The 27,296-nt window shown below is 37.2% G+C and overlaps 4 protein-coding genes across 4 annotated transcripts; 3 read left to right on the plus strand and 1 right to left on the minus strand.

Annotated features, from left to right (window-relative positions):
• Window positions 1–3,117: 3,117 nt before the first annotated feature.
• On the plus strand, window positions 3,118–9,903 carry LOC132183685 (protein argonaute 1). Its single transcript, XM_059597057.1, has 22 exons — window positions 3,118–3,233; window positions 4,068–4,774; window positions 4,868–5,076; window positions 5,170–5,319; window positions 5,419–5,552; window positions 5,762–5,871; window positions 5,983–6,089; window positions 6,201–6,339; window positions 6,488–6,604; window positions 6,786–6,893; window positions 6,998–7,069; window positions 7,156–7,278; window positions 7,366–7,531; window positions 7,631–7,890; window positions 8,027–8,169; window positions 8,368–8,430; window positions 8,505–8,568; window positions 8,689–8,824; window positions 8,914–8,987; window positions 9,086–9,180; window positions 9,332–9,363; window positions 9,476–9,903. Exons 2-22 carry the CDS (start codon window positions 4,076–4,078, stop codon window positions 9,691–9,693), a joined length of 3,219 nt encoding a protein of 1,072 aa, XP_059453040.1. The 5' UTR covers window positions 3,118–3,233; window positions 4,068–4,075; the 3' UTR covers window positions 9,694–9,903.
• A 1,602-nt stretch (window positions 9,904–11,505) lies between these two features.
• LOC132183910 (sucrose synthase 7-like) lies at window positions 11,506–16,113 on the plus strand. The gene is made up of 15 exons (XM_059597376.1): window positions 11,506–11,668; window positions 11,759–11,891; window positions 11,978–12,132; window positions 12,395–12,587; window positions 12,697–12,815; window positions 12,910–13,126; window positions 13,422–13,517; window positions 13,596–13,769; window positions 13,867–13,983; window positions 14,063–14,229; window positions 14,317–14,541; window positions 14,616–15,182; window positions 15,264–15,402; window positions 15,484–15,638; window positions 15,864–16,113. Exons 1-15 carry the CDS (start codon window positions 11,568–11,570, stop codon window positions 15,994–15,996), a joined length of 2,691 nt encoding a protein of 896 aa, XP_059453359.1. The 5' UTR covers window positions 11,506–11,567; the 3' UTR covers window positions 15,997–16,113.
• A 1,005-nt stretch (window positions 16,114–17,118) lies between these two features.
• LOC132183911 (uncharacterized) lies at window positions 17,119–20,611 on the plus strand. Its single transcript, XM_059597377.1, has 6 exons — window positions 17,119–17,435; window positions 17,524–17,845; window positions 17,966–18,100; window positions 18,321–18,403; window positions 20,089–20,194; window positions 20,319–20,611. The coding sequence occupies exons 1-6, from the start codon at window positions 17,164–17,166 to the stop codon at window positions 20,412–20,414; spliced, it is 1,014 nt and encodes a 337-aa protein (XP_059453360.1). The 5' UTR covers window positions 17,119–17,163; the 3' UTR covers window positions 20,415–20,611.
• A 486-nt stretch (window positions 20,612–21,097) lies between these two features.
• On the minus strand, window positions 21,098–24,329 carry LOC132183912 (NAC domain-containing protein 54). Its single transcript, XM_059597378.1, has 3 exons — window positions 24,173–24,329; window positions 23,795–24,072; window positions 21,098–21,632 (listed from the first exon to the last, which is right to left on the minus strand). The coding sequence occupies exons 1-3, from the start codon at window positions 24,327–24,329 to the stop codon at window positions 21,342–21,344; spliced, it is 726 nt and encodes a 241-aa protein (XP_059453361.1). The 3' UTR covers window positions 21,098–21,341.
• Window positions 24,330–27,296: the final 2,967 nt, after the last annotated feature.

A 27,296-nucleotide genomic window follows, 5' to 3' on the forward strand; every position in this document is an offset into this window, starting at 1 on the left:
TTTAAAAAAATTAAAATTAAAAATACATATTTTTTCATTAAAAAGAGGCTCGGCTACACCCCATGGAGCCCAAGGTAGGGGCACCCCAATCCCTTGGTGCCTTCCGCCACCCCCAAACCACCATTGGGGGTGGTTTCGGCCACCCCCTTGGCTCCAAGGAAGTGGCCGAGCCACCCCAATACCCGAAACCACCCCAAATTTTTTTTTTTAATGAAAAAATATATATATATTTTTTAATTTTTTTTAAATAAAAAATTTAATTAGGTGCCATGTCATCAATGATGCCATGGCCACTTATGTCAAATGTCAGCTTCTAATTGGTTCACGTGGAGTTCCGTTAGGCTAACTAACGGTTAATGGATGGAAGAATGAATTTGATTTTTTATTAAAATCAGAAGAATCTCCTATGATAAAAAATAAACCATAGAGAGCAAAAAAAATTAAGCGAAACCCAGGGGCTATTTAGTATTTACCCCTAAAATAAATCACGATTCAATTTTTTTATGCTTTTCCAATGTCGTTGTCTGTCTTTTTTTAATAGAAAAAAAAAAAAATCAATAGTCCTTTGTTAGGTAAAATCTCATATCTTAATATAATCTTAGTTGCTATGCCCAAGCCATTCAAATTGGTTATCCTAGCTCTCCTACGGCCAGATTCATCTCAAGATTGGATGATCCCTTCTGTCATTTTTGATATTATAGACTATTCATTTTGCTTTCTCTTAGGAAGGTAGAAAGGTTAATCGAAGTGCAAATTTCTATGCCCACTATTTAACATGTTGGGCCGTAGCCAGATCTCACTCTAGTAGCATTCTCTTTTTGTTTGTTTTTTTTGTAGTTTTTATGGTTTGTAATGTTTTTATTTTTATTTTTTTTAAAAAGAAGATAAAACCCTCCATTGTTTTACCATTTGCTTCATAAAATGAGAAAGTGGGGGGTCAAAGATTATAAATGAATGTTATAAATTATGTTAGGAATTTAATTCAAATTAAATTAAATTATAACAAACTTATATAACAATTATAATATGTATTATGTATTAATTTATAATAAACTTATATAACAATTATAATCATATTCATAGAATCATAACCCTAGTCCTCATAGGAAGGTCATGTGGTACTTATTTGTCATTTTCCTTTTTTGTATTTTTTTTCTGTTGTTTATATTACGTTTCAAAAGAGACCAAGAAAAAGAAGGGACTTTTGGTTGATGTCTCTCTCAAAACGTAGAAGTCCAGATTTGAGATTACGACAAAGTACACATAATTAGGGCTGTTAAGTGAGCGAAGCGTCTCGCGAGCAAGCTCGGGCTCGGCTCGTGCTCGACTCGAATATTAAATGAAGCACTTCATGAACACAAATCCTGGCTCGAATATTAAACGAAGCAAGCTCGGCTCGACTCGGCTAAGCTCGTGAACAGCTCGTATAAGCTCGAGTGTGTATATATATATATATATATAAACTAAGTAATAGATAATTAATTATAAATCTCATAATTATTAAAACCTTAAAATTGCATTTATATTTAAGTGTTAGAGAATGAAAAATTCTAGACCCTTCGTGATGAAAGAGAGAGAGAGCAATCATTAAAAAGACCTCGATTCAATTAGAGCAGATCCAAATGAAAGGAAGAAGAATCAAGCAGAAACTATTGAGGGAGATTGCGAAAGGCATAAACTATTGATGAATCAAACAGACCCAAACACTATCACTACATGTCTGGTGAGTGAGAGTGAGAGAGTGGGAAATGAGAGTTCAGGTGGAAGATCCGTTGTGACTGGTGAGGGGGATTGAGAGAGAGATGTTAAAAAAATATTTTTTTGTAGGGTGCATTGTCCCAATGCAGTCTGAATGCAACCTGTTAAGTTGTCCCACATTGTTAAGAAAACATCAATCTCTAAGTTTGCTTATCTATAAAATGATGCATATCCTCTCTCTTTGAAACCAAATGCCTTGCTGTATTGACCCAGGCTCCATACTCGACTAGCTAGGCTAAGCAAATACTCATATGCAAACTAACTTCTTAAGTCGTTTAAGAGTACTTGAAGTTAAAAAAAAATTTTAAAATAAAAATATTAAATATAAGAGCCAGCTCGCGAGCTAGCTCGGCTCGACTTATTATTAGCTCGAGCTCGATTTTTTTGGCTCGCCCTTGAGCTCGACTCGAGCTCGAGCTCGAGTAAAATTTAAACGAGCCAAGCTTGAACAAGGGAAGCTCGCCCAAGCTCGGCTCGTTTACACCCCTACACATAATACCGTTGAAATCCTTCAAATTACAGACACAAAAATTTGGACGGTTGTATTAAAGTTTAGAGAAAGGGCTAGCAGATCGGTCGGCTCAAAATTAAAGCCAGGGCATTGGAGACGATCAGCGAAGCGCCAGAAAGAAACTTCTTGAAAGCATCGTCCAATTTTTTAAATTAAAAAAAAAAAAAAAAAAAAGATGCTTCTGAGAATACCGATGGTGTTTAAGGGTACTAATTAAGCTTGATTAGTGAGTGTTTAGCAATAATAATGCCATTGACGTTTTTGTGATTTCCACCGTTTCAGCCGATAACGGAGAAGACTGCTCCCGACGTTCCCGTTATGCAGAACCCGCACTCGCCCCAACTTCAGACATAGCCGTACAAAGGTCACTTTCGTAATTTAACATACGCGGTACTATAAAATCAGATGAACAGCCAGAAACGACAGGTGTCGGACATCCGCAGCGAGTAGACGACCTTTATCCGGACCACCGCGAGTACCGAAATTGGAGGGGTTTCATGGCTTAGTGGTGCTAATCGAGACGGGTCGTGGGTCGTGGCCAATCATGTGACTCGTTCCTAATCCCTCGCTACCCTCCCCTCTCGATTTTTGTCTGCTTCTGGTCGGACCCACACTCCGCCATGTCATCATAAAGCCACTGAGAGCCAATGTTCCGTCCATGTCAGCTCCACGTCGAAGCTCAGAGAACTTGGTGGGACCCGCCACCTCGTCCACTCACGTAGCCCCACAACTCAGAGCGGGGAGAGTGACGCGTAGTACAAAACCCCAAAACCGAGAGAGAGAGAAGGGAGGGATAGAGTTGTCATTTTCTACGACCTACCAGCTACTTACTTTGCAAGGGAAGGGGCAATGTGCCTAAATATATTTTTACGTTTCTCCCTTTCTCTCATATTTGTTCTTTGAAGTGGAAAGTTGAGTGGGTTTCAGCGGAAGGGGAAGCGGTTTTCCGAGAGCAATTTCTGAGGTAATCTTTTGGTGGTTTTAGGGTTTTCCATTGCTTTTGATTCGTGAATGCTAGGGCTCGTGCTTTGTTTTTTGTTTTTTGTTTTTTTTTTCTTCCCATTTTTTGTGTATTTTGATTTGGCTCTATAACATTTGATTTTAGGGTATATTTCTGTAGATCTGCTTTGTTTGACTGAGCTTGGTGTTGTTCTCACGCGGATCTGTTTGATTTGATTCTATAAAATGGGTGGGTTTTTTTTTTTTGTTCAGGGACTCTGATGTTGTTTTTTGGATCACCAAAGTGGATGTGTGTTTTTTCTGGGAATCTGAGTGTGAGTCGGAGGTCAGGGTTTTGGTTCGGGGTTTTGGGGGTTTTCCTTTTTGTTTTCTGTACGACGTGAACTTGGATTATTGGGATTTCTGTTTGTTTGTGTGTTTGGGATTTTTTTTTCTTCTTCCTCTTTTCGTTCTTTTTTTTTGGCGTTGTGTATTCATTCTGTGGGTTTTTTTGTTGAATTTTTTTAGGTGTTTCTATAGGCGATTTCGGTGTACTGTATTGTTTGTGTTCGTTGATAAAAAAAAGATGCGACACAGTAGTTTCCATTTATATGTAGGGATAAAACTTGAAATAACGTTGTTGCTTTCATTTTAAAGACCCAAGTGTTTCACCCTTATTTCATGGTAGAACAGTGTATTAGATTTTTCGATTGTTCTCTAATGTAATTTACAAAATTTTCCTTTGATGATGGTGATGATGATGATGAGACAGTATCAATGTTGTAGATGGTCTGGGTTTTGTGTCTTTCTGTTGGTTGATGGGTCCCTGTGCTAATGTATTACGGTTTTCTGTGCTCAGACATCATCATGGTGAGGAAAAGGAGAACCGAGCTTCCTAGTGAGGGTGAAAGCTCTCAGTCTCAGCAGGAAGCCAGCGGGGGCGGTAGTGGTAGGGGTTACCAACAGCGAGCTCCTGAGAGTGCTCCACCCCAGCAGCAACAGGGAGGAGGAGGAGGATACCAAGGTGGTCGAGGTTGGGCCCCCCAAGGAAGTCGGGGTGGTTATGGTGGAGGTTATGGTGGGGGGCGTGGCGGTGGTCGTGGAATGCCACCACAACAGCAATATGGTGCGGGCCCACCTGAATATCAAGGTAGGGGAAGGGGTGGGCCACCCCAGCAAGGTGGCCGTGGAGGGTACGGTGTTGGTGGCCGCGGCGGCATGAGTGGTGGCCGTGGCGGAGGACCTTCCTCTGGTGGCCCATCAAGACCACAAGATCCCGCCCTGCGCCAAGCAACTCAGGTTCCACATCACCCTGGGGTCGTTCTGTCTCAGCCCACGCCTTCAGAGGCGAGTTCGTCTTCCCAACCTCCCGACGTATCTCAAGTGGTCCAGCAGGTTGAGCAACTCGATATCCAAGAAGGCCAGCAAATTCAACCCGTGCCACCATCTAGTAAATCAATGAGGTTCCCTCTACGGCCTGGCAAGGGTAAAACTGGAACAATGTGTATAGTTAAGGCAAATCATTTCTTTGCTGAATTACCTGACAAGGATTTGCACCAGTATGATGTGAGTCATCTCAATATTGTTTCTGTGTGCTTGTGAAATTTTTTCTTCTCCCTTCAATTCATCTTGATATATTTTGCTGTTAATGCATGATAGGTTACTATAACTCCGGAGGTGACATCACGTGGGGTCAACCGTGCTGTAATGAAACAGCTGGTGACATTGTACAAGGAGTCGCATCTTGGAAATCGGCTACCTGCCTATGATGGGCGAAAGAGTTTGTATACTGCCGGGCCGCTTCCATTTCAAAATAGGGAGTTCAGAATTGTACTTACTGATGAAGATGATGGAACTGGTGGACCAAGGTTTATATTTGAATGTCTTTTTATCCTTTTTTTTTTCCTTCACAGTTTTCATATTCTCCTCTGTTTATAATAATTTTCTTTTTGTTGTTGCAGGAGAGACAGAGAGTTTAAAGTTGTGATAAAATTGGCTGCACGTGCAGACCTGCACCATTTAGGACTCTTTTTGGAGGGTCGGCAAGCTGATGCACCGCAAGAAGCCCTTCAAGTTCTTGATATTGTCCTGCGCGAATTGCCTACTACTAGGTACTAAATCTGATTTTTCCTTTCGGATTTAACAAATTTATAGCACATCTGCATTTTATTGAAATGTTGGAGTATTAATATTATGTGGATTAATCATAGGTACTCTCCTGTGGGTCGATCATTTTATTCCCCTGATCTGGGGCGAAGGCAGTCATTGGGTGAGGGGTTGGAGAGTTGGCGTGGCTTCTATCAAAGTATTCGTCCAACGCAGATGGGACTGTCTCTGAATATTGGTGTGTATGTCTTTCACTAACCATTTGTTTAGTTTTTGTTTTATATTTTTTTCTTCAGTTCATATTCTCTTTTCAGTTTGTTTTATTTGCCTCTCTCTTTAAATTTTCCTTTTCTTTTATTTTTTGGTTGATGTATGGTTATCTGTTTCATATGTCTCCTTGGTATATCTTGTATTGCTATTGTTTTGACAATTTCACCAATGTTGCAGATATGTCTTCTACCGCATTCATTGAGCCACTACCAGTAATTGAGTTTGTCACACAGCTGCTGAATCGGGACGTCACTTCCAGGCCTTTGTCAGATTCGGATCGCATAAAGGTTAAAGTTTGTTGCTTTAGTCTATTTATGTAGTTTTTACATGGTCAATTTTGCTATTAAAGTTATATGTTATGAAGTCTTTTGATCATTGCTCTAATTTTGTTTTAACAGATCAAAAAGGCTTTGCGAGGAGTCAAAGTTGAGGTTACACACCGTGGAAATATGCGTAGGAAGTACCGTATATCAGGTTTAACATCGCAGGCAACACGAGAGCTGACGTATGTATCAATATTTTATGTTGTTCCGCCCCCTCCTTTCCCCTTTCCCATAATTTGGTTATAGTTGGAAAATAAACTTGGTTCTCTGACGGTGATTGTTAATTCTTCTAGTTTTCCGGTCGATGAAAGAGGTACACTGAAATCTGTTGTTGAATACTTCTACGAAACCTATGGTTTCGTTATTCAACATACACAGTGGCCTTGTTTGCAAGTGGGGAATCAACAGCGACCAAATTATTTGCCTATGGAGGTAAAGATATAATTATAATCTTCATTCATCATATATGAATGGATATGCATTACTTGTAAAAAAAAAATGAATGGATATGCATTACTTATGGTTAGGTTTTCCTCTTTTCGTATGGATATGAATGCTGGTAAGTTTCTGTTGATTTTAGGTTTGCAAGATTGTCGAGGGTCAGAGGTACTCCAAGAGATTGAATGAGAAACAGATTACTGCTTTACTGAAGGTGACCTGCCAGCGTCCTCAGGAAAGGGAGCGAGATATAATGCAGGTTTGTATTTGGAAATTGTGGTCTATTCGCACCTAAGTATGTGTCTTGCTTGGTTTTCTGTAATATTTTCCATTTTTCTGTAATTGCAAAGGAGGAATTGTTTGTCTCATGACACTTTTGATGTACCAACAGCTTTTGTGCAACCCTTGTATTCTAAATTGTTCCTTTTTTGACCTTCCAGACGGTTCGTCACAATGCTTACCATGATGATCCTTATGCAAGGGAGTTTGGAATCAGAATCAGTGAGAGGCTTGCTTCAGTTGAAGCTCGCATTCTTCCAGCACCATGGGTATTATTTCCGTATCACTTCAACATCTGTTCTTTCAATTTTCTCCTACCACCTTTACGAGCCTCAATATTATTGTTTTACTGAATGCTCTTTGCATTGTGCAGCTCAAGTATCATGATACAGGCAGAGAAAAGGATTGTTTGCCCCAAGTCGGGCAGTGGAATATGATGAACAAGGTAATTTCTAAAGTTAGAACTATCTTTGTATTGGAATACCTTAGTATGAATCCGGAGTAAATAAAAAAAGGTATGTTTTATTGCAGAAAATGGTCAATGGGGGAACAGTTAACAACTGGATCTGCATAAACTTCTCGCGAAATGTGCAAGACAGTGTGGCCCGTGGGTTTTGCCAAGAACTTGCGCAAATGTGTTACACTTCTGGCATGGTATGGCTCTTGAAAAACTTGCATTTATTGTTTGTCATATTTGTCAATTGCTCTATGTCTTAACATTTGATTATGCATTTTATGTAGGTATTTAATCCTGAACCAGTGCTTCCACCTTTGAGTGCCCGTTATGATCAGGTGGAGAGAGTCCTGAAAACTCGGTATCATGATGCCATGACGAAACTCCAGCCTCAGAGAAAGGAGCTTGACCTTCTTATTGTTATTTTGCCGGATAACAATGGGTCTCTTTATGGTATGAAACTTGATCAGTTAATTAATTTCATTTGCTTATTTTGGAATCTGTTTCTGGTCTTGTGGCCTCTATTTCTAAATGTTTTGATTTCTTTTACAGGTGATTTGAAACGGATCTGTGAGACAGATCTTGGACTCGTTTCCCAGTGTTGTTTGACAAAGCATGTTTTCAAAATGAGCAAACAATATCTGGCAAATGTGGCCTTGAAGATAAATGTCAAGGTGGGAGGAAGGAATACTGTGCTCGTTGATGCAATATCAAGACGTATTCCTTTAGTCAGTGACCGACCTACTATTATTTTTGGTGCTGATGTTACCCACCCTCACCCAGGAGAGGATTCAAGCCCGTCAATTGCAGCGGTATGTTATTAAGTTTATCAATGTGCTTAGCTTGTTTATGCGTTTCAATTATTCTCTTCCATACTTGTATATCTTTAGCAGTTTCAAGTATTTTTTAATAATTAGCATACTATGATAATCCAACTTTGAACCGCAGGTTGTGGCCTCTCAAGATTGGCCAGAAGTCACCAAGTATGCTGGTTTAGTTTGTGCTCAAGCCCATCGACAAGAGCTGATTCAAGATCTCTTCAAGACATGGCAGGATCCTGTAAGAGGGACAGTGTCGGGTGGCATGATCAAGTATGATTGAGCTTCCCCCGTCTTCTTTGTTCTCACCATTATCTTCTTATAACTAAGTGGTTGAAACCATGGTTGGGTGTCAGGATCCTGCAAGTGGCACACAAGTTGTTCAATAGCTATTTTTTTAATCAATTTTTTTTTTTATGGGAACTTTTATGATGTAGGTTTGAGTGGTTTTTGTTTGTCATTTTCATGCAGGGAACTACTCATGTCTTTCAGGAGAGCAACTGGGCAAAAACCACAACGCATCATCTTTTACAGGTCTTGTAGTGTTTGCTGTTACTCCTTTCTAGATACCTTTTCTTGCTATCTAATAGAGTATATATTATTTGCAGGGATGGTGTGAGTGAAGGGCAGTTCTATCAAGTTTTGCTGTATGAATTAGATGCTATCCGTAAGGTAAATGTGCTTCACAGGATTATAAGCATTTCAGTCTTCTGTCCCCTCCCAGCGTTTGCGCTGAAGTTGGAATATACTTGGGTCATACTTGTCCATCTTACTTGTTTAGCATTTTCTTAGGCATGTGCCTCTTTGGAGCCCAACTATCAGCCTCCGGTTACTTTTGTTGTGGTTCAGAAGCGACACCACACAAGATTATTTGCTGACAATCATCGTGACCACAGTGCTGTCGATAGAAGCGGAAACATATTGCCTGGTAACTGATGTTTATTTTTATTTTTTTTGAAATTTTTATTTATGTTGCAAAGATTTTATTTATTTGATGCTGAACTACTTTTGGTTCAGGTACTGTTGTAGACTCAAAAATTTGTCACCCAACTGAATTTGATTTCTACCTTTGTTCTCATGCTGGTATTCAGGTACCACTCTAATAGATTTTCTGATAGTCTGCATGCACATATTCATGTTGTTAAGGATGAGGATTTAATTCTAGTGTTGCACCTAACATGTCAAACAGGGTACAAGTCGTCCAGCTCATTACCATGTACTCTGGGATGAAAACAAGTTTACAGCTGATGGGCTGCAGTCCCTTACAAATAACCTTTGCTACACGTAATTCCTTGATGGTCCCTTAATATCTGTTTACTTGGTTTTCCTGTTCTTTTCCCTTGAGGAGTACCTCTATCATCCTTATCAGTTTCATTTTGATTTCCCATTCTTAAAAACGGAAAAAAATGTGATTTATTTATTTATTTGTTTCCAGATATGCAAGGTGCACTCGCTCTGTTTCCATTGGTGAGCCCTCTCTCTCTCACTAGCGTCACACACATAGAAGCCTGCACATGCTGCTTGGACATGGGTGCTTATTTTTATCTTGTGCTGATGCTTTGATTGTTTGATTTGGCAGTGCCTCCGGCGTACTACGCCCATCTCGCTGCATTTCGAGCTCGGTTCTATATGGAGCCAGACCCATCAGATACTGGTTCAATGACAAGTGGTGCAGCTCCTGGACGAGGCGGCATGGGCGGAGCAGGTCGAGGCACTAGGGCACCAGGTCCAAGTTCTGCTGTGAGACCACTACCTGCACTCAAGGAGAATGTTAAAAGGGTTATGTTCTACTGTTAGGCTAGCTGGTTCCTGTCCAGGGGTCAACTCTATGGTTTTGTTAAAATACTGGTTAAATCCTTCTGTTAATCTTCGTCAAAACTTCATTTAATTTTCCTCGATAAACTGATCAAGACATTTTTTGTTAATGAATGTCTTTAGGTTCCTTTTTCTGGGTGAATGGTGAATCTAGAATTTCTGCGTTCTTCTTGGGATGCAGTTTTATTTTTAGGCAATAACTTCCTACTCGAATCAAATGTCTTTGCATTGTTTGAGCTCTCCTAGGGTTTCACCTTTTCAGCATCAGACGACCTTAGAACTTAAGAAGTTGTGGTTGGTTCAGTTTGATGTGTTTTTCCTCTTAACATCAATAATCACAAAGCCTCTCTCATCGTGACTACCATTTCATGCAACATTATTGAAAGGGCAATGCTAGGTGTTTTTTTAGTTTTTCTGGTGTTTTTTTAATTGTGATGTATTTTTTTTAAAAAAATTATTATTGAATTTGAGATTATTATTATTAATTTTTAATCTATTAGTGATTTTAAAAGTCACGTTACAGTTGGGATGACATTAGAAAAATACTAGAAAAGCACTAAGCATTTTCTTTATTGAAATTATGTGATCCTTAGTTTATTTTAATTTGCTGCTATGCTAATGGAAAAAGATCGAGCTTTGTTTTTCTCAATTGGTCCATGTGATTTCACATTGTAATAAATAAACTACCGTGATTTTAAAATGAATTTTATAAATCCGTGAGGTAATGATTCATTTGGACAAATTCTGTCTACGTTTTTGGACGGAGTTATTATGAAATTATAAATTTGTTTTCAAATAAGAAAATATAATAATAAAAAGATTCGAGGTAGGGTTGTCGACCACCCTAGAACCATCTGTTGGGGGTGGCCTTGAGTTGCTTGATTACCACCTGGATCCTCTGGATTTTAAATGGGGGAGGGGATCCATTTAATTATTTTTAGGAGGACAATTTTATAATTTTACATTTTTTTTATGACAAAAATGCCCCTTAAAAATAACTAAAGGCTTCTCCCTTGATTACAAGGGTTACAAAAAAAAAAAAAAAGGTTAATTTTTTTAATTTTTTAATTTTTTAATTCCTTTTTCGTAATTCCCTTTTTCCCCTCTCAACATTGAATTAAAAAAGAAAAAGAAAAAGGAGACAAATTAAATGACTGATGCCCAATAAAAACATGAAATTGTAGATAAAATACAAGTACTAGTAATATAAAAAAGGGAAGATACATATATAAAGAACAAAGTTTTTTTTTTTTCAAATTGGATTCGGAATTTTTTCCTTTAATCAAATCTATTAAATTAACATGTGTTCAAAATGTATATGATTCAACAAGTCAACTTAATAGATTGGATTGGATTGATTTTTTTTTTTTTTTTTCTTTCTTTCAACCGATTTTAGAGGAAAACTTGGTCTAACAAAACTCGTAACCAATATGAAGATGGAGAACTTAGTAAGAGGGAACCTTTCAAGTTTCAATATCATGAAGTGTATGTCCAAAAGGAGCCGCCATTACAGTGTGCAATTTTCAGATGGGAAGAAGAAGGAAGGAATAAAAATGACTTAATCCATCACAAAGGATAACCAGAAATTCCTTAAAATTCTTTTCCTCCCCTTTCAAAGATATTGCCAGAAAAGACAGATCTGAATTTGCTTCAACCAAACCCAAATTCCTTTCTTGCTTTCAGTCTCTCTATCCTCAAAATGGCACCAAATAGATGTTCTTTCTCACGACAACTTCACTATAAATACATCAACACAAAAAAAACAACATACAAAACAACTTTCTGTGTTCTAAACCTTTCTGTTTTCCAAGAGAATCTTGTGCTTATTTCTTTAGTTTCTTCTTTTTTCGGTGAAAATGGCTTCCGGGCAAGTCCTCAAGCGGTCGGATTCAATTTCAGATCGCATGCCAGATGCATTGAAGCAGAGCCGGTATCATATGAAAAGATGCTTTGCTAGGTAATCTCAGCTGATACATTCTTTCTCATTCAACCAATTTTTTGCATGCAAAACTTGACCATCTTTTGTTACCTTGTGGTGCAAGAAAAGGTTTGTCGCAAATGGGAAAAGGTTACTGAAACCCCAACAAATAATGGAGGAAATGGAGAAATCAATAGAAGACAAGAATGAAAGAAGCAGTGTCTTGGAGGGCTTACTTGGTTACATTCTGACTTCCACTAAGGTAATCTTTATTACCTCTCCGTTTCATGTGCAAAAGGAAAAAAGAAAAAAAAAAGACCAACATTTTCCCATCTGAAAACTATGCAGGAGGCAGCTGTTGTTCCACCATATGTTGCTTTTGCTGTAAGACCCAATCCTGGATTTTGGGAATTCGTTAAGGTGAACGCTGACGATCTATCAGTCGACGGTATCACTACTTCAGAATATTTGAAATTTAAAGAAACGATCTTCGATGAAGACTGGTAATTCGGTTTGCAATGACTTGAAAACTTTGTTATTTAAGGCAATGCCTTGAAATTCATATATTTTCTTGAAAAGGGGAGGCCGCCGCCGCTGCCTATAAGTAGTTTGGTCTGTCCTTATCTACCTATATGTTTTTAGGCTTAAAAACTAGGCTCGGCTTCTATTAAAGTTAGGCTTGACCTCTCATTTATACTTTGGCACGGTTTTGCCTCGGTAAGTTTTTTACTTTGAACATGGTCTTTCATCTTGTTGAATGTGTAGGGCAAACGATGAAGATGCTTTGGAGATAGATTTTGGAGCCAGTGACTTTTCCACTCCCCGCATGACACTTCCTTCTTCTATTGGAAATGGGGTGGGCTTCATCTCAAAATTCATGACCTCAAGGCTACATGGGAGCTGTGATAGTGCAAAGCCATTGCTTGACTACTTACAAGCCCTAAATCATAATGGAGAGGTACAAACATAGTTCACAAGAAAACCCAGAAATGGAAGAAACCAATTACTTAGAAAAGATTATGGCTAGAAACTTAATGGCAATAATCCATGCTGCTCCAATTTTGCAGAATCTTATGATAAATGGAACTCTGGATTCTGTGTCTAAGCTTCAAAATGCCCTGGTTGCTGCTGAAGTACACTTGTCTGGGCTCCCCAAAGACTCCCCATTTCAGAATTTTGAGCAGAGGTCACCATTATTTCCATGTTGTTTACTCATAAATTCCATGCAGATTGGACAGTTTACCCTTTAATTAATTAATTCTGTACTACTTTTCTTGCAGGTTTAAAGAGTGGGGCTTCGAGAAAGGCTGGGGAAGTACTGCAGAAAGTGCAAAGGAGACAATGACAATACTTTCTGAGGCACTCCAAGCACCAGACCCTGAAAAATTGGAGTTGATCTTTAGCAGGCTGCCCAGCATTTTCAACATTGTAATCTTCTCTCCTCATGGCTACTTTGGCCAGTCAGATGTCCTCGGATTACCTGATACAGGCGGCCAGGTATATATAATGCACCCAAGCATCATTATTCAATAACAAATAATAATGATAATAATACTAATCACCACCAAAAAACCTTGTACATTCTTGAATTATCAAGTTCCCATGTTGTTAACTTAAATATAGGTGGTTTACATTTAGTATCAAGTTTCCTTGTTTGATTTTCAAGGGGTAGCTCAATCGGCTGTGAACCACGCCTCATGAAGCGAAGGTCACTAGTTCGAATCCCCTCTTGACTAAAAACGCAGATCTTGACTAATGTATCAAGTTTCCGTGTTGTTATTTTAAAATTTAGGTGGTTTACATTCTGGATCAAGTAAGAGCTTTAGAAGAAGAACTGCTCCACAGAATTAAGCAGCAAGGTCTTGCTGTGAAGCCTCAGATTCTTGTGGTGAGCTATTTAACAAAGGATTGTAGGAAATGCTTTGGAGAAAGTTTTTTGTTTCACTTTCTGAATTTTATTTCACAGGTAACCAGATTTATACCAGATGCTAGAGGGACAAAGTGCAACCAGGAGCTGGAGCCTATAGTTGACACTAATCACTCTCAGATCCTTAGAGTCCCATTTATGACAGAGAATGGAGTTCTCCGCCAATGGGTTTCCCGTTTTGACATCTACCCTTACCTTGAGAGATTTGCTCAGGCAAATATTTCTCTCAGTCTAGCAATTTTTCTCAATTTATTTGTTCAACAAAAAATTTCTCATTCTAGCCTTCTCTCTTTCTCCTTCTCATCAATAGGATGCTACTGCTAAGATCCTTGAACACATGGAATGCAAACCGGACCTCATCATTGGGAACTACAGTGATGGAAACTTGGTGGCATCTTTGATGGCTAGCAAACTTGGAATAACTCAGGTCTAATCCATTTCTTTCAGAAGTTTTATCTTTGTTATGTTTTACTCTAAATCTGAAACTTGACATGTTCCAAACACAGGGAACTATTGCTCATGCCTTAGAAAAAACCAAGTATGAAGATTCAGATGCAAAATGGAAGGATTTGGATCCCAAGTACCACTTTTCATGTCAGTTCACAGCTGACATAATCTCAATGAATGCAGCCGATTTCATCATAACAAGCACATTTCAAGAAATTGCTGGAAGGTTACGACTTTTTTTTTTTTTTTTCCTTTTTGTCTTGATAATACAATCACACAACTAACATCAACTGTTTATGTTGTAATTCTTCAGTAAGGATAGGCCTGGACAGTATGAAAGCCACACAGCATTTACAATGCCAGGACTTTATAGGGTGGTCTCAGGCATCAATGTTTTTGATCCAAAGTTCAACATTGCAGCCCCTGGGGCTGACCAATCTGTCTACTTCCCCTACACTGAGAGTCAGAGGCGGCTAACCTCTTTTAGCCCTGCCATTGAAGAGCTACTGTACAGTAAGGAGGATAACGAGGAGCACATGTAAGTCTCTAATGTCTTGGTTCCATTTAATTACTATAACAACACACAAACTAAAATCAACATGTTTGGAACAGAGGATATCTGGCAGACAGGAAGAAACCAATCATCTTCTCGATGGCAAGACTTGATACAGTGAAAAACATCACAGGATTAACTGAATGGTATGGAAAGAACAAACAGCTGAGAAGCCTGGTAAATCTTGTGGTTGTAGCAGGATTTTTTGATCCATCCAAATCAAAGGACAGAGAAGAAATAGCAGAAATAAAAAAGATGCATGCTTTGATAGAGACATACCAACTCAAGGGTCAGATCAGATGGATTGCAGCTCAAACTGATAGATATCGAAATGGGGAGCTGTATCGTTGTATTGCCGACACAAAGGGAGCTTTTGTGCAGCCTGCATTGTATGAGGCTTTTGGCCTGACAGTCATTGAGGCTATGAACTGTGGATTGCCCACCTTTGCAACAAACCAAGGAGGCCCTGCTGAGATTATTGTTGATGGGATCTCAGGCTTTCATATTGACCCCAACAATGGTGATGAATCGAGCAACAAGATTGCTGATTTCTTTGAGAAATGCAAGAGGGATGCTGAATATTGGAACAAGATGTCAAAAGCTGGTCTCCAGCGTATATATGAATGGTACTGAGATTATATTATGCCAGGATATAGGAAGAGAGCCATGTGAATTTTCTTTTATATCTGGTTGTTCTTTCCTTGCAGCTACACATGGAAGATTTATGCAAAGAAGTTGCTGAACATGGGAACAATCTATGGATTCTGGAGGCAGTTGAACAAGGAGCAGAAGCTAGCCAAGCAAAGATACATCCAAATGTTCTACAATCTCCAATTCAGGAATCTGGTGAGTTTTGACAATTCTTTTGGACATATTCAAATCATAGACAATTTATGTTAAAAGTAAACAATACTTTTTGTGGCACAGGCAAGGAAGTTGCTCATCCCAAGCGAAGGACCCCAACAACCAACACGAGGGCCAGAAACTACATCCAAACCACGAGCACCAATGGAGGGAATTTCACCCCTGCAAACAAAACCAGAAGTCCGGCCGCCAAAAACTGAATCTCCGCTACAACCAAGGCATGTCAGCTAACTCTCAGACAAAACTATAAAATTTACTGAACAAAAGTCGCTTGATTTGCCTGTGAGGATCAGCTCGAATGGTTGACTCGTTTAGTTAATACCACGAGATCGGCCGTTCGAGTCCTCATTCAATCTATACACGATTCTTGTAAGCGGGGTCGTGTATTAAGAGTTTTCTATTCTGACCCATTTTAACTCAAAAGTGGTTTATTTTATTCACAGGGAACCCCAACCACAAGTACAGACTGTACGCTGCCCTTGGACTTGGTGCTTCGTTCTTGCATTTCTCTTTCTAATTTATTACATCCTAACGAAGTTGTATGGTCTATTCACAATTTCAAATGGGCCAAATTGAAAGTAAGATGAAGTGAGAAGAAAGATCACTCAAATTCCTCAAATTTGTAAAGGTTTATTTATAATAATAAGATGCCTTTCCGGCAGTCTCTCACTCTATGAGACAAAGTTCATTTTAGAGATATTCTTTGCTTTGCCTGCAATGGAGGGTGGCTAACTGGGTGTTTTGAAAGAGCTCTCTTCTTCTATGTCTGATAAAACCCCAGGTGAAAATTGAAGTGAATGTTTGCTAAACCATGAAAAGTCCATGCTTCCTGAGCAAATGGTAAAAAGAGACAGAACAGAAACATTAACAAAAAGAAAGAACAAACAGGGGAAAAAAAAGAGAAATTGGGGACACCCTAAGGAGAGTTAAGGTCACTGATAGATCATATAACAACAATAGGGAGCAAGGAAAAAACAGGGAAATTCTTCCACTCTTGCCTATAAAAGCAGCTCATCAGATTCTGATGAGCTTATGCACAAGTCGGTTTGCATTGGGATGAATTTTACAAAAAGACCAAATTGGTATAAGATCCTAAAGTCCAACCCGATTTTACAAACTTCCTGAACTTTCAAATCTCTTATTTTAGACCCTTAAACTTTCAATTACTCTCAATTAGAACTCTTCTGTTAATTTTAGCCTTTAAAAATACAAAAAAAATCAAAATGTCATTGATTTTCATTTTTTAAAAAAATAAAAAATAAAAAGACGTTTTGGAAGTTGAAATTTTATACAAAAGTTAGGGGTATAAACGTCATGTAACGTTTAAAATCTGACGGAATGATCCACATTGAGAGTAATTGAAAGTTCAAGGGTTCAAAATAAGAGATTTAGAAGTTCAGAAGATTTATAAAATCGAGTAAAAGTTTGGAAGGTTAAAGTGAAGTTTTCTCAAACATTAACGTAACGTGTTTTAAGTAGTGTCCGCGGTTTATAGAAAGACTTTGTTTCCTACTTTAACTCTAAGATAGTCTAATTACAAGTTGAGAATCTAAATAAATAGAAATATTGACGTAAAAGTCTCAATTAAGAACTTATTAATACTATTATGTCAGCAAAGTAATGAAATAAAAATGTAATTTTTAATTTTTTATCCCACTTTCCTTTTGTTTCTTTTTTTCAAATTTGCTCTGAAAAAAATAAAATAAAATAAAATAACCGGCCGTGCCTTCTGCCACGTCGGGGATGGGCTTGGCCAACACGATGAAGTCGGTGGGGAAAACCCAAAAAGCGTCGGCGATACTATACCACTACCCGTGCCCCGACGGCGCTTTCGCCGCTTTGGCAGCTCACCTCTACTTCTCCGCCGCCTCTCTCCCGGCCCTCTTCTTTCCCCACACCGTCTACATGCCCATCACAGCGCAACAGCTTCCTCTCAGTGAAATTGGCGATCTTTACCTCCTTGATTTCGTGGGGTCCCCAGGGTTCGTCCAGGAGATCTCTTCCAGAGTCGACAGGTCTGGTTTTTTTTTGTTTGTTTGTTCTTTTTTTTTTTTTTTTTTGGTTCCTGTGGGTGAGTGAGTATGTTGGGTGCGGGTTCTTCAGAGTGGTCGTTTTGGACCATCACAAGACTGCGCTTGAGAAGCTAGCTGAGACTGCGGCGGGTGAGAATGTGACGAAGGTGATAGACATGGAGAGGAGTGGGGCCACCATTGCTTTTGATTATTTCAAGGAAAAGCTTAAGTTTTGTCCTAATCAGACGGTGTTGGAGGTGGGTGAATTTGACCGACTTGGACCACTGTTTAAGTTCATTGAAGATGGAGATCTGTGGAGGTGGAGGCTTCCCAATAGCAAAGCTTTTAGTAGCGGGTTGAAAGATTCGGGTATTGAGTTTGACGTGCAGTTGAACCCCTCCTTGTTTCAACAGGTGATTCATTTGTTGGGTTTGATGATTTTCATTCCAATTGTGTTTTTTTTCTTTTTCTTTTCTCTTTTTTTTTGTTGTGCATTTACTGAGAATGAATAGTGTAAACCATGAAACTGGTAGTTGCTTTCTTTGGATGTGGAATCTGTGATTAGTCAAGGCAAGCTGAGCCTGTTACAGAAGCAGAAGTTAATAGATGAATCTCTCAGTCAGTCTTATGAAATTGCACTTGGTGGTGGACTTTTTGGACATTGCTTGGTATTCTCTCTCTCTCTCTCTGTGGTTTCTAACACCTCCATAAATCTCTGTGCTTTTCATTATTTCCACTTTCTGTCATGAGATTTGTCTACTATGGCTATTGATATCTTTTTCCTTCTTTCCTTTTTTTCGTTTTTTGGTTTGAAGGCTTGATTTGTATGTTTACTTATTGTAGATAAATAAAAGAATACAAGTCACTAATTTCGTACTCTAATTGTAGGCTGCTGATGCAGATTCCATTTCCGAGTTAAGGAGTGAATTGGGACACCAATTAGCTAGAAAAAGTAGCAATATGAAGTTGAGGTTTGTGGCATTTTATTTCCTATTATGATTTTGGGATAATTTTCTTATTTCATTTTTTATTCTGTTCTCTTAAATTCTTTCTTCTTCGTTTCTAGTTTTTCTGCACATACTCGAGAAAATGCTCCATGTTATCATGTTAATCTTGATGAAAAAAAATATTAGGACTACCTTTCATTTGAACCTAGCATTGATTTATCGATGGACTAGTGGCATGAATGAAGAAACTTGGTGACTCAAATGAAATGGATACTTCCAAATGGATTCATATATTTGTTTGTATACGTGGTTCTCCTGAAATTGTTTCACAAGTTAATGAATTTCTAGAAGGGCAACAAGTTAGCACTCCATATTTAGCTTTTCGCAGTCAACTTCTTGTGTTTGTATTTATGCATGTGCACAGAATTTGGTGTGTGGAAAATTGATAGTGGATTGCTAGTAAAGCTAGCCTTTCCATGAATGCCTGCTGTGTCTACAATTATAAAAGATGGAATTGAAGCTAAATGTCATATAAGAGGCAAAGTAGTCTCTCTGTTTGTCATGTTTGCTGATTCAATTCTGGTGGTATTAAACCACTCATATATAGCACGGATAAAGGGACATGACGCGTTCAAGAACCACTTGCAGCCTGAAAAATTCATATGAAAGCCTCTATTTTTTGCAGCTTCCACAAGTGAGCCTATATTTTGTCCTGGAAAAGAACCAATGAAAATTCTTTCTTATATCTATGCTCCTCCTTTCTTAAAATTCCTACCTTTTCGACGTGTGCAAGATGGAGGTTACAAAATGCAGCTGGATAAGGTGTCCTAAATATAGAAGCTCAAACATTGGAAGTTAGTAAGTGCTGCATTCAATATGGGACAATTGTCAAAGAAAGAACACCATTTTAAAAAATATTTAGCACTGTTTGGAGTGGCATGACAAATACAGGTTGACTGGAAGCAACTCTATAACCTTTGTTATCTATCTTAAGGAGAAAGATTGACCTTTTTTGAAAGGTCTTTCACTAACTTGATGACCCCCATAATCCATTTTATCCATCACTGATTGCATCAAGATTCGAGGGGGATCCAAAGGGATTCTCCTGGTTGAGAATGGTGGCATATAACTGCGAATATTACTAGCTTGGTGATATAAAGCAAAATATTTTCCATCTCTTTGACAAACCTAATGGCCAGTCACTGATTGCATGAAGATTCCAAACGATCCTGTATGCAATGTGCATGGTAGTTTGTGAATATTGTATCTTTCTTGTGATTACTTGAAAGTTGATACCTTTGGATAGGTTCAGAATTTAGTTTGTGTGTTTTTCTTTTTTTTTTAACAAAATTTTCAAACTTTTTTCATTTCTTTTTCGAATTGGAGTTATTGGCAGCCATATATCAAAGCATTAGTTTTGTAGAAAAATTATATTTGCAGTGAATAGCTTTCAGTTAAGATTTAGTTGAGTTGAATTATGTAAATAGATTTTAATTAAGGACCTAGTGTGGGTTTCTTAGTTTTGTATTGTATTTATTTCCTTTTCATGTCCTGCCCTCTTTATAGAATTCAGCTTGAATGTTGTCTACTTACATGTGGATCTTTTTCACCACTAGATTTTATCTTCTGCATTCTTTCTTTTGTGGGTGTGAGAGATCGATCACCCTCTACATGCTTACCTATCCACTCTGCATTTTACATTCTCTTAGGGGCATCGGAGCTGTTGTATACAGGGTCCCGGAGCTTGAAAACGACCAGTTGCTGAAAATAAGCCTCAGGAGTGTGGACAATGAAGACACAACACCCATCTCAGAGGTTGTTCGTTTACATATTCTGCTCAATGAATGTTGTTTCCCTTCCTCTCCTTAACAAGGGGGATATATACTTGATAAATGCAGTTGAAAGAGTAATTAAATGTTCTTTTGCCATTTCTTCTCAGGAATTTGGAGGTGGTGGGCATGCAAGTGCCAGTTCTTTCATGTTAAGCTCAGCAGAGTTGGAACTGTGGAAGTTTGGGAAGAATGCTTTAACATAGGCAAAGAGAAACAGCCATTAAGGTGTGGTGGCCCTGTGAATCACAGACAAACAAGTTGAAATCCCATACGTAAAGTGTTCTTCAATATGTTCCTAATTATTAATTTATCAAATTCGAATCTTTTAGCTCTTCTTAACTTTGTAGATTTTAGACACCATTAGGATGGTTGTCTCTTTTGTATACTTTTGGTTCTTGTATGCTTTTGGTGTACAAGGGGTTTGCCTTTTTCTTTTAATAAATTATTATTTATAAGAAAAAAAAAACTGATATAAATTTATTCGAGTAGGCTTGCCTTGCAAATGTACACTATGAATTGGGAAAGGAAAGTGGCCGGCGGTGGCGGTGGCGGCGAGGGGGTGTTTGGGACCTATCCACTACGGGCCGATAGGTCGGGTTGGGTAGGGATGGGATGGCAATACAAGTTCTTGAACTCGACTCTTATTTTTGTAATTCACTTTTTAATTTTAATTAAATTTTCTAGTGTTTTAATTAAATAATTAAATTTAAACTTTCTTATTAATTTAAGCTTTTAAGATAAATAATTATTTAAAAGGCTACAAAAAGGGATAAAAGTTCTCGGCTTGTGTGTATATGTAAGCTCGATCTCATAATCCAACAATAACAAAAACAATGATCTCAATTAATGTCCTTTTATTCCACAAAGTAACATCCAAATCACCTCCAAGAAGAGGCTAATAAAAAATAAAATTCCAGAGAGTCATCTGATGATAATATGACCCTATGTAATGAAGCAACCCAATAACCATACCATCATATCCCAGTAAAGATAATTAATCTACAAATTATGAAAATTGAGAAAATCTTAGGAACTGTTTGGAAAAAAGTGTCTTATTATATAAAAGATATATCCAGTTTATGTTATTCGCCACCAATCATCCATTCCATTCCATGCATGCTATGAACTCTTTAGTTTGTGAATGCCATGCGAGAGATTTCTTCACCACCACCAGCACCACCCATAGCTGCGCTAGAAGAACACCATGCATCATCTGTGATGAACTGCATCCATGAATCATCTTTATCTTCCTCATCCATGCATGATGATGATGCCATGGTAACATCTGGAGACATGGTTTCATAATCATTTATCACACCCTGCGACCCTTCAAGTAATGATATACTACATTGCCCTTGCTCTTGATCAATTTCAGAGCAGATTCCATTTTTCTTGAACACCCGACAAAGTGCATATGTATCCTGCAAGACACCCCTTATAATAAAATCTCTCAATTCTGTAAAGCATTTCTTTCTGTTTTCAATTCTGAATGCCAATAAGAGAGAGAGAGAGAGGCAAATAAAGATAAAGCTGGTTCATCAAACTGCAAATCTTCTATAAAATATCTCTATGGATAGTTAAAGGCTGCATACAAGGCCAAATAAAGCTTAAAGTAGTCAATTATTGGGGCTGAAACTGATATATGTGTTAGTTTTACACCGGCAGGATCAGGCTCTACACCATATAAATATATATCTATCTTTTTTTTTTTTTTAGTGTATAGACAAAAAAGTTGCAGAAGATCTTCCACCTCAGGTACTGCATGTCAGTGGTTTCCTTGGTGTCTAACAAAATAGGGTCAAGAAATATTTATGCTTTTGAATCACCCATTACATGTCGGGACGAGTACATGCTTCACAATGTTTAACGAAAAACTTTTGATAAAGGGAGGTAAATGATTGAGATAGAGTTCGAACTCCGAATCAGAATGCAGAATCCATGAGAAGACTCAGAACAGTTGCATGCCTGTAAGTCTAGTTATTAGGGAATGAATGGATGGATAACTAGATTGATGTCTCCATTGGCTTGTTGGGTTGTTTGGAATAAAGGAAAAAGTAGAGCCGACACCTTCTTAGGCATGAAAGTGAGAGTGAGAGAGAGAGAGAGAGAGAGACGCTTTTTGAGTTGCATAACATTAATTGGCATGGAATCTAGATTTGTAGATCAGAGAATGTTTAAAAGTTGATAAAATTAAGCAAAAAAAGGGTTTGAGAAGGGATTTGGGTCATATAGGGGATAACACTTTTGTCTCATTAGAGAGAAAGACAAAGTGGAGCATCATGACTTTGACACTTAAGAGATCTAACAACAGTGCAAGTAACGAATATGTCAGCCATTGTTGATGCATATATATATATATATATATATAATATGTCAGCCATTGTTGATGCATATATATATATATATATATAAAATAAACATATCAAGAGAGAGAGAGAGAGAGAGAGAGAGAGATCCTAACTTTGCATGCACGTCATGCACTTCCCACATTCCTACACACACCTCAGAAATTCAACAGTAATATTATTGTAGAGAATTAGTGGTGGCAATTGGTGAAGAAGCTTTAATTGGCTTGCTTTCTGGCCTTGGGTGTAAAAGAGGTGGTGAAAATAATAAAGCACTTAAGGAAAATGCTTTTCACAGTGGGGGAATTAAGTCAAATAGTGACACTTGTGTATGAGAAGAACCAAAAAAAAAAAAAATCATGTAATTATAGTACTTATAGTAGTTGTTAATTAGCTTAGGATGTCTTTTGCCATTAAAAAGTACTTGTCCAAAAAAAAAAGGGGGTGGGGGGACTGTCAGAGTTTGATGAGGTTGGTTGGGGACTAATTCTAAAAGGACTACTCTTGACATCACAATGCTTACTTTTGTAAAAATGGTTTCCTAAATGTAAGGCTTTTGGTGAGATTAATCTTCATTTAATTAATAAATTAAGTTCATCACTTACTGAGCTAATTATTAAGATTCAACCAAAAGCCTATAATAAATTAGAGGGAAACATGAAAATTAATTATTAAGGGTGAGTTTAATTTCCATGATCGAGGATATGATAGGAAATGGTAAATTAATTATATTTTAATACTCATTCTCACGTGTGAATCAACCAATGCGTTAACTATTTTAATTGAATGAGAAGTTAAATCTTAGAATTTGGATTTTGATGCCATGTCATTATATCGTCGTTAATTTTAAAAGCTTAAGTTTATAAGAAATTGTAAATTTAATAATTTAAAGTTTAACATTTCTGCTACTGATCAAGTAGCTAGGCTGGGAATCAGGAAAATATATATATATATATAAAACAAATTATTTTGCTCAAGAGTATTAATTTTGCATTTGTGTGTTGTTTTAATTTTTCCATTTCTCCTGATCAGCTGGGTGAATTTGCAGCAACTTAATTAATATATCAATCAATTATTTTTTTAATTAATATCAAACTTCTGCGCATTAATTAATATATGATCAATGCTGTTATATATTGTTTTGGTTTGTCTGTATCATCAACATTAACACTATAACTATAACTATATATATATATGATAAAATGACGTGGGAGAGAAAATGAGATTAAGGTATATACCTGAATTCCGGAGGTGTCCTCAAACTCTTTGTCGTCGAGGCGATATTCATGCATGACCCAATCAGTTCTAATCCCCTGAGGAGCTCGGCCTCTGTAGTAAACCAACGTCTTCTTCATTCCAATGGGTCGGGTCTGGCATGTAACCCGCCTGTCCTTTCCAGTAGACTTCCAATATCCGGCCCGAGTCGCTCTGTTGGTTCTGAACCCATTCGGGTATTTTCTGTCCCTCGGTCCAAAGAAGTACCACTCCGGGTCTCTACTTGGCAAGAACGATTTCTCTGCCGTTTTGATGTAACATAATAATTAAATTAATAAGCCATGCATATATATATATATACAGAAAAAGAAAGAAATAATAAATAAAATGAAAATATTAACCTGCTAACTCCCAGGGTTCACATTTGTAGAGATCAACCTCAGGAATAATGTCGAGTTCAATTTCTTGGCCATTGATTTTCCTCTTGAGATAATAGTTGACAAGCTCTTCGTCTGTTGGGTGGAACCTGAAGCCAGGAGGCAGTCCGACTGGTGCCATCTGATGATTCTGATGATGATGATGATGATGAGACCACAACCACACCGGCTCTGATCATGACTTATATAGAAAAGGATTCAAAGTCCTTTGTCTTTGGCTCATTTTTCACTTTCTCTTTAACAGATTCTCAGACAAACGTTTCTTGCAAGCCCTTTCCTTCTTACGTACAATATATATATATATATATATATATAATATCTTAATCAACAAAAATGCACCACTAACCCTTGCTTTCATCTCCACTTAATTAAATATATTGACTCTCTTATTTTCATCAACAACATTTTATAGGTCAATGTGAAGATTGGGTCCCATCACTAACATTAACATATATATATATTGAACAAGGGTTTTTTTGAGAGATGATTCTTTACTATATATATATTATAAATGAATATCTGTTTGTTTTATCAAATCTATCGATCACAATGCACCATGTTATTCTTCCTTGAAAAAGCATGAGAAATGTTGGGGAGAAAATCTCCCTGAGTGAACCCATTGCTTTACATTTATTTACAATATGCTATCATCCACTCACCATGTGATACGTGTGTATACTATTTTTTGCGCATAGGAATAAAAGGAGACAAGAGGAAGCAGAAGAGGTTCTTCTTCCTCCCCGACGAATCCTTCTCTAAGGGACTCCAGGAGACTCATGCCTCCCTCTCTAGACATTATTCACGTCTCTCTCTCTCCCAGAGACTCATCACTCTCTCTATCTCTCTCTCTCTCTCTCTCTAACCCTTCTCTCTCCCTTGTATATCTCACTCAACACACACTAATTCATAGATAGTAGAGGAAAATCACTATTATATTTTTTATCCACATATAAGATGCTAACTTAAATATCGGAGAGTCTTTGACTCCAACCGGAGACCCTCTGACTTTGCCCTTGTTTTACTAGAACACCATTGTCATACAGGAAGTCCTCTCATAACTCAACCATGCATGGAGAAAAATTACTAGACTGCAAATCCTTGGACCAAAAAATGCATCAACAAGAAATATACGTCCAAGTATAGATGCCTAGATGTGTTCAATGAAGTGGTTAATTAAATGACACTTGAAATGTCTTAGAACATACACTATTGGCGATTTCATAACTTCATATATAAAATTCATGGTCAACCAAAAATGTTTTTGGTTTGACCATGATTTTCAATTGTACTAAACCCAAAAGCTAGAAAGAAAATATTTTCCGTTGAAATAAACGGAGCCTTAAACTATGATAAAAAAAATATGTAAATTAAAATTAAACAGGTTGGACCTTATTTTCCTAAGTGAAGTCTGCATAAAGCAGTGAAGCTTAATGTATTGAGTATAAGTAGCTCAAACAGAGTGTATAGTTATAAAAACACTCATGAATGTTAAGTCCTACATTTATCTTTTATTAGGTGAGACTAAGCTTAATAAATATTTTTTCAAAAACTCCAAATTAACTAATCATTTATAAGTAATAACAAAGATATAACTAACGTTTTTCCTAGCTAGGTTGTTACACAAACCCTCCTCTTCCGCCAGCCGCCGCCTTGGTCCCATGATAAAGTTGTGGATAGATGTTTTGGAGCAACATTCACAACTTTAAACCAAAGCATAATGTAGGGTGGCTTTACCATTTCTTATCTTGTGGCATAAACAAATAAATTACCATAAATTAATGGTCTTTATTTACAAATTGTATGGCTTCTTTTGTAATAAACATAATTAATTAACATGAAAAAAAAAAAAAAAACGTGATGGAGAAGGGGAGCATTAGGGTTAATTAGGGACATGAACTTTTTAGATAAGCCATGGCGTGACACTCTTTCATTCAATCAATGAACTTTCTTTTTCTTTTTCTTCTTTCTTTTTTATTTATTTATTATTTATTTATTTTATGTTTTTAACAGGAACTTTCTTTTTCTTTATAACCCAACTTTTTACATAATAATTACTCAGCAAATGACCACTAATCAATCTACTTTGGGTTAACTTTTTTTCCTCCCCTACACTTTTATCTCTTTCACCTTTGCCCTATGGCTCCTCAAGATCTCCCCTATACTCAGATAAAGTACAAAAAGAAGGTTCTTATTTGACATCTCTTACCTTTTTCAGAATATGTATGTGAAGAAAGAATGCACTCATCATCTAATTTACGCTTTGCTCAACTTTATATATTGTGGGACACCAATTAGTTGGCTTCAATTATAAGGTCAATAATGTGCAAAATATTATGCAAGGTCAATATAAAAGTGGGAATGTCTATTAAGATATGTTTATTTCTTAAGATTTTTTACATTTTAACCTCCTATTGCTCCCTTAAGCTTTAGTACTTGAGTGGATAAATTTTTTTTTTTTTTTTTTTTTTAATTTGAGTTAGAAATTTTTTAAAATGCATGTAAAAATCACATATAGTTTAAACACATATCAATTTAATAGGTTGCAGGGAAAACAAATTTATCGACCCTAATTTAAAAGAGTTGCATATATGTAAAATATACAACTAGCATGCCTTGAGGCAAGTTTATGCATATTAAAGAGGTACTCTAAGCGGTGGTGGTTCAGCGATCTCAAGGTAATTCTCATGTGCAATGAAAATTTTCAAACCTAATTAGTATTAATTGCATTAAATTGTACTAGTGTTATTATGATTGAGCTAAGCCAGACAGACAATGGGTATGTTTAGGATTGCGGTTTTAATAAATACGATTATAAAAATTACGTTTTTTAAAATTGTATTTTTGAAATTCTTACTTTTTAAAATTACAAAGGCGTTTAATAAAACACGTTAAAAAATATTTTTTTTTATCAAATATTTGTTATGCGAAATCCCGATTTTGGTTTAAATTCTCGTCTTTTCAAATAAGCACCTCATAGCTTACAAATTGCTTTCTTATTTTAAATTAAGTATTTTTTAAATGGCAATGTCAAACGCAAATTATTCTTGCAAAATCGAATCCGTTGCCTAGGCCCTCTTACATTAACAAG

Source organism: Corylus avellana, chromosome ca6 (assembly GCF_901000735.1).
Source record: "Corylus avellana chromosome ca6, CavTom2PMs-1.0".
Taxonomy (NCBI): domain Eukaryota; kingdom Viridiplantae; phylum Streptophyta; class Magnoliopsida; order Fagales; family Betulaceae; genus Corylus; species Corylus avellana.

What these genes read in the sequence shown, in the direction of transcription:
- LOC132183911 (XM_059597377.1), top strand. Translation starts at nt 17,164, where the DNA reads ATGGGCTTGGCCAACACGATGAAGTCGGTGGGGAAAACCCAAAAAGCG. An exon ending in ACCCCTCCTTGTTTCAACAG is followed by an intron (nt 17,846 to 17,965) that starts GTGATTCATTTG and finishes TGAAACTGGTAG; the next exon opens with TTGCTTTCTTTGGATGTGGA. An exon ending in GACTTTTTGGACATTGCTTG is followed by an intron (nt 18,101 to 18,320) that starts GTATTCTCTCTC and finishes CTCTAATTGTAG; the next exon opens with GCTGCTGATGCAGATTCCAT.
- LOC132183685 (XM_059597057.1), top strand. Translation starts at nt 4,076, where the DNA reads ATGGTGAGGAAAAGGAGAACCGAGCTTCCTAGTGAGGGTGAAAGCTCT. An exon ending in CAGGCAACACGAGAGCTGAC is followed by an intron (nt 6,090 to 6,200) that starts GTATGTATCAAT and finishes TAATTCTTCTAG; the next exon opens with TTTTCCGGTCGATGAAAGAG. An exon ending in AAGCGGAAACATATTGCCTG is followed by an intron (nt 8,825 to 8,913) that starts GTAACTGATGTT and finishes CTTTTGGTTCAG; the next exon opens with GTACTGTTGTAGACTCAAAA.
- LOC132183910 (XM_059597376.1), top strand. Translation starts at nt 11,568, where the DNA reads ATGGCTTCCGGGCAAGTCCTCAAGCGGTCGGATTCAATTTCAGATCGC. An exon ending in TGAAGCCTCAGATTCTTGTG is followed by an intron (nt 13,518 to 13,595) that starts GTGAGCTATTTA and finishes TTTATTTCACAG; the next exon opens with GTAACCAGATTTATACCAGA. An exon ending in TTTCAAGAAATTGCTGGAAG is followed by an intron (nt 14,230 to 14,316) that starts GTTACGACTTTT and finishes GTAATTCTTCAG; the next exon opens with TAAGGATAGGCCTGGACAGT.
- LOC132183912 (XM_059597378.1), bottom strand. Translation starts at nt 24,329, where the DNA reads ATGGCACCAGTCGGACTGCCTCCTGGCTTCAGGTTCCACCCAACAGAC. An exon ending in TGAACCCTGGGAGTTAGCAG is followed by an intron (nt 24,073 to 24,172) that starts GTTAATATTTTC and finishes TCAAAACGGCAG; the next exon opens with AGAAATCGTTCTTGCCAAGT. An exon ending in AGGACACCTCCGGAATTCAG is followed by an intron (nt 21,633 to 23,794) that starts GTATATACCTTA and finishes GGTGTCTTGCAG; the next exon opens with GATACATATGCACTTTGTCG.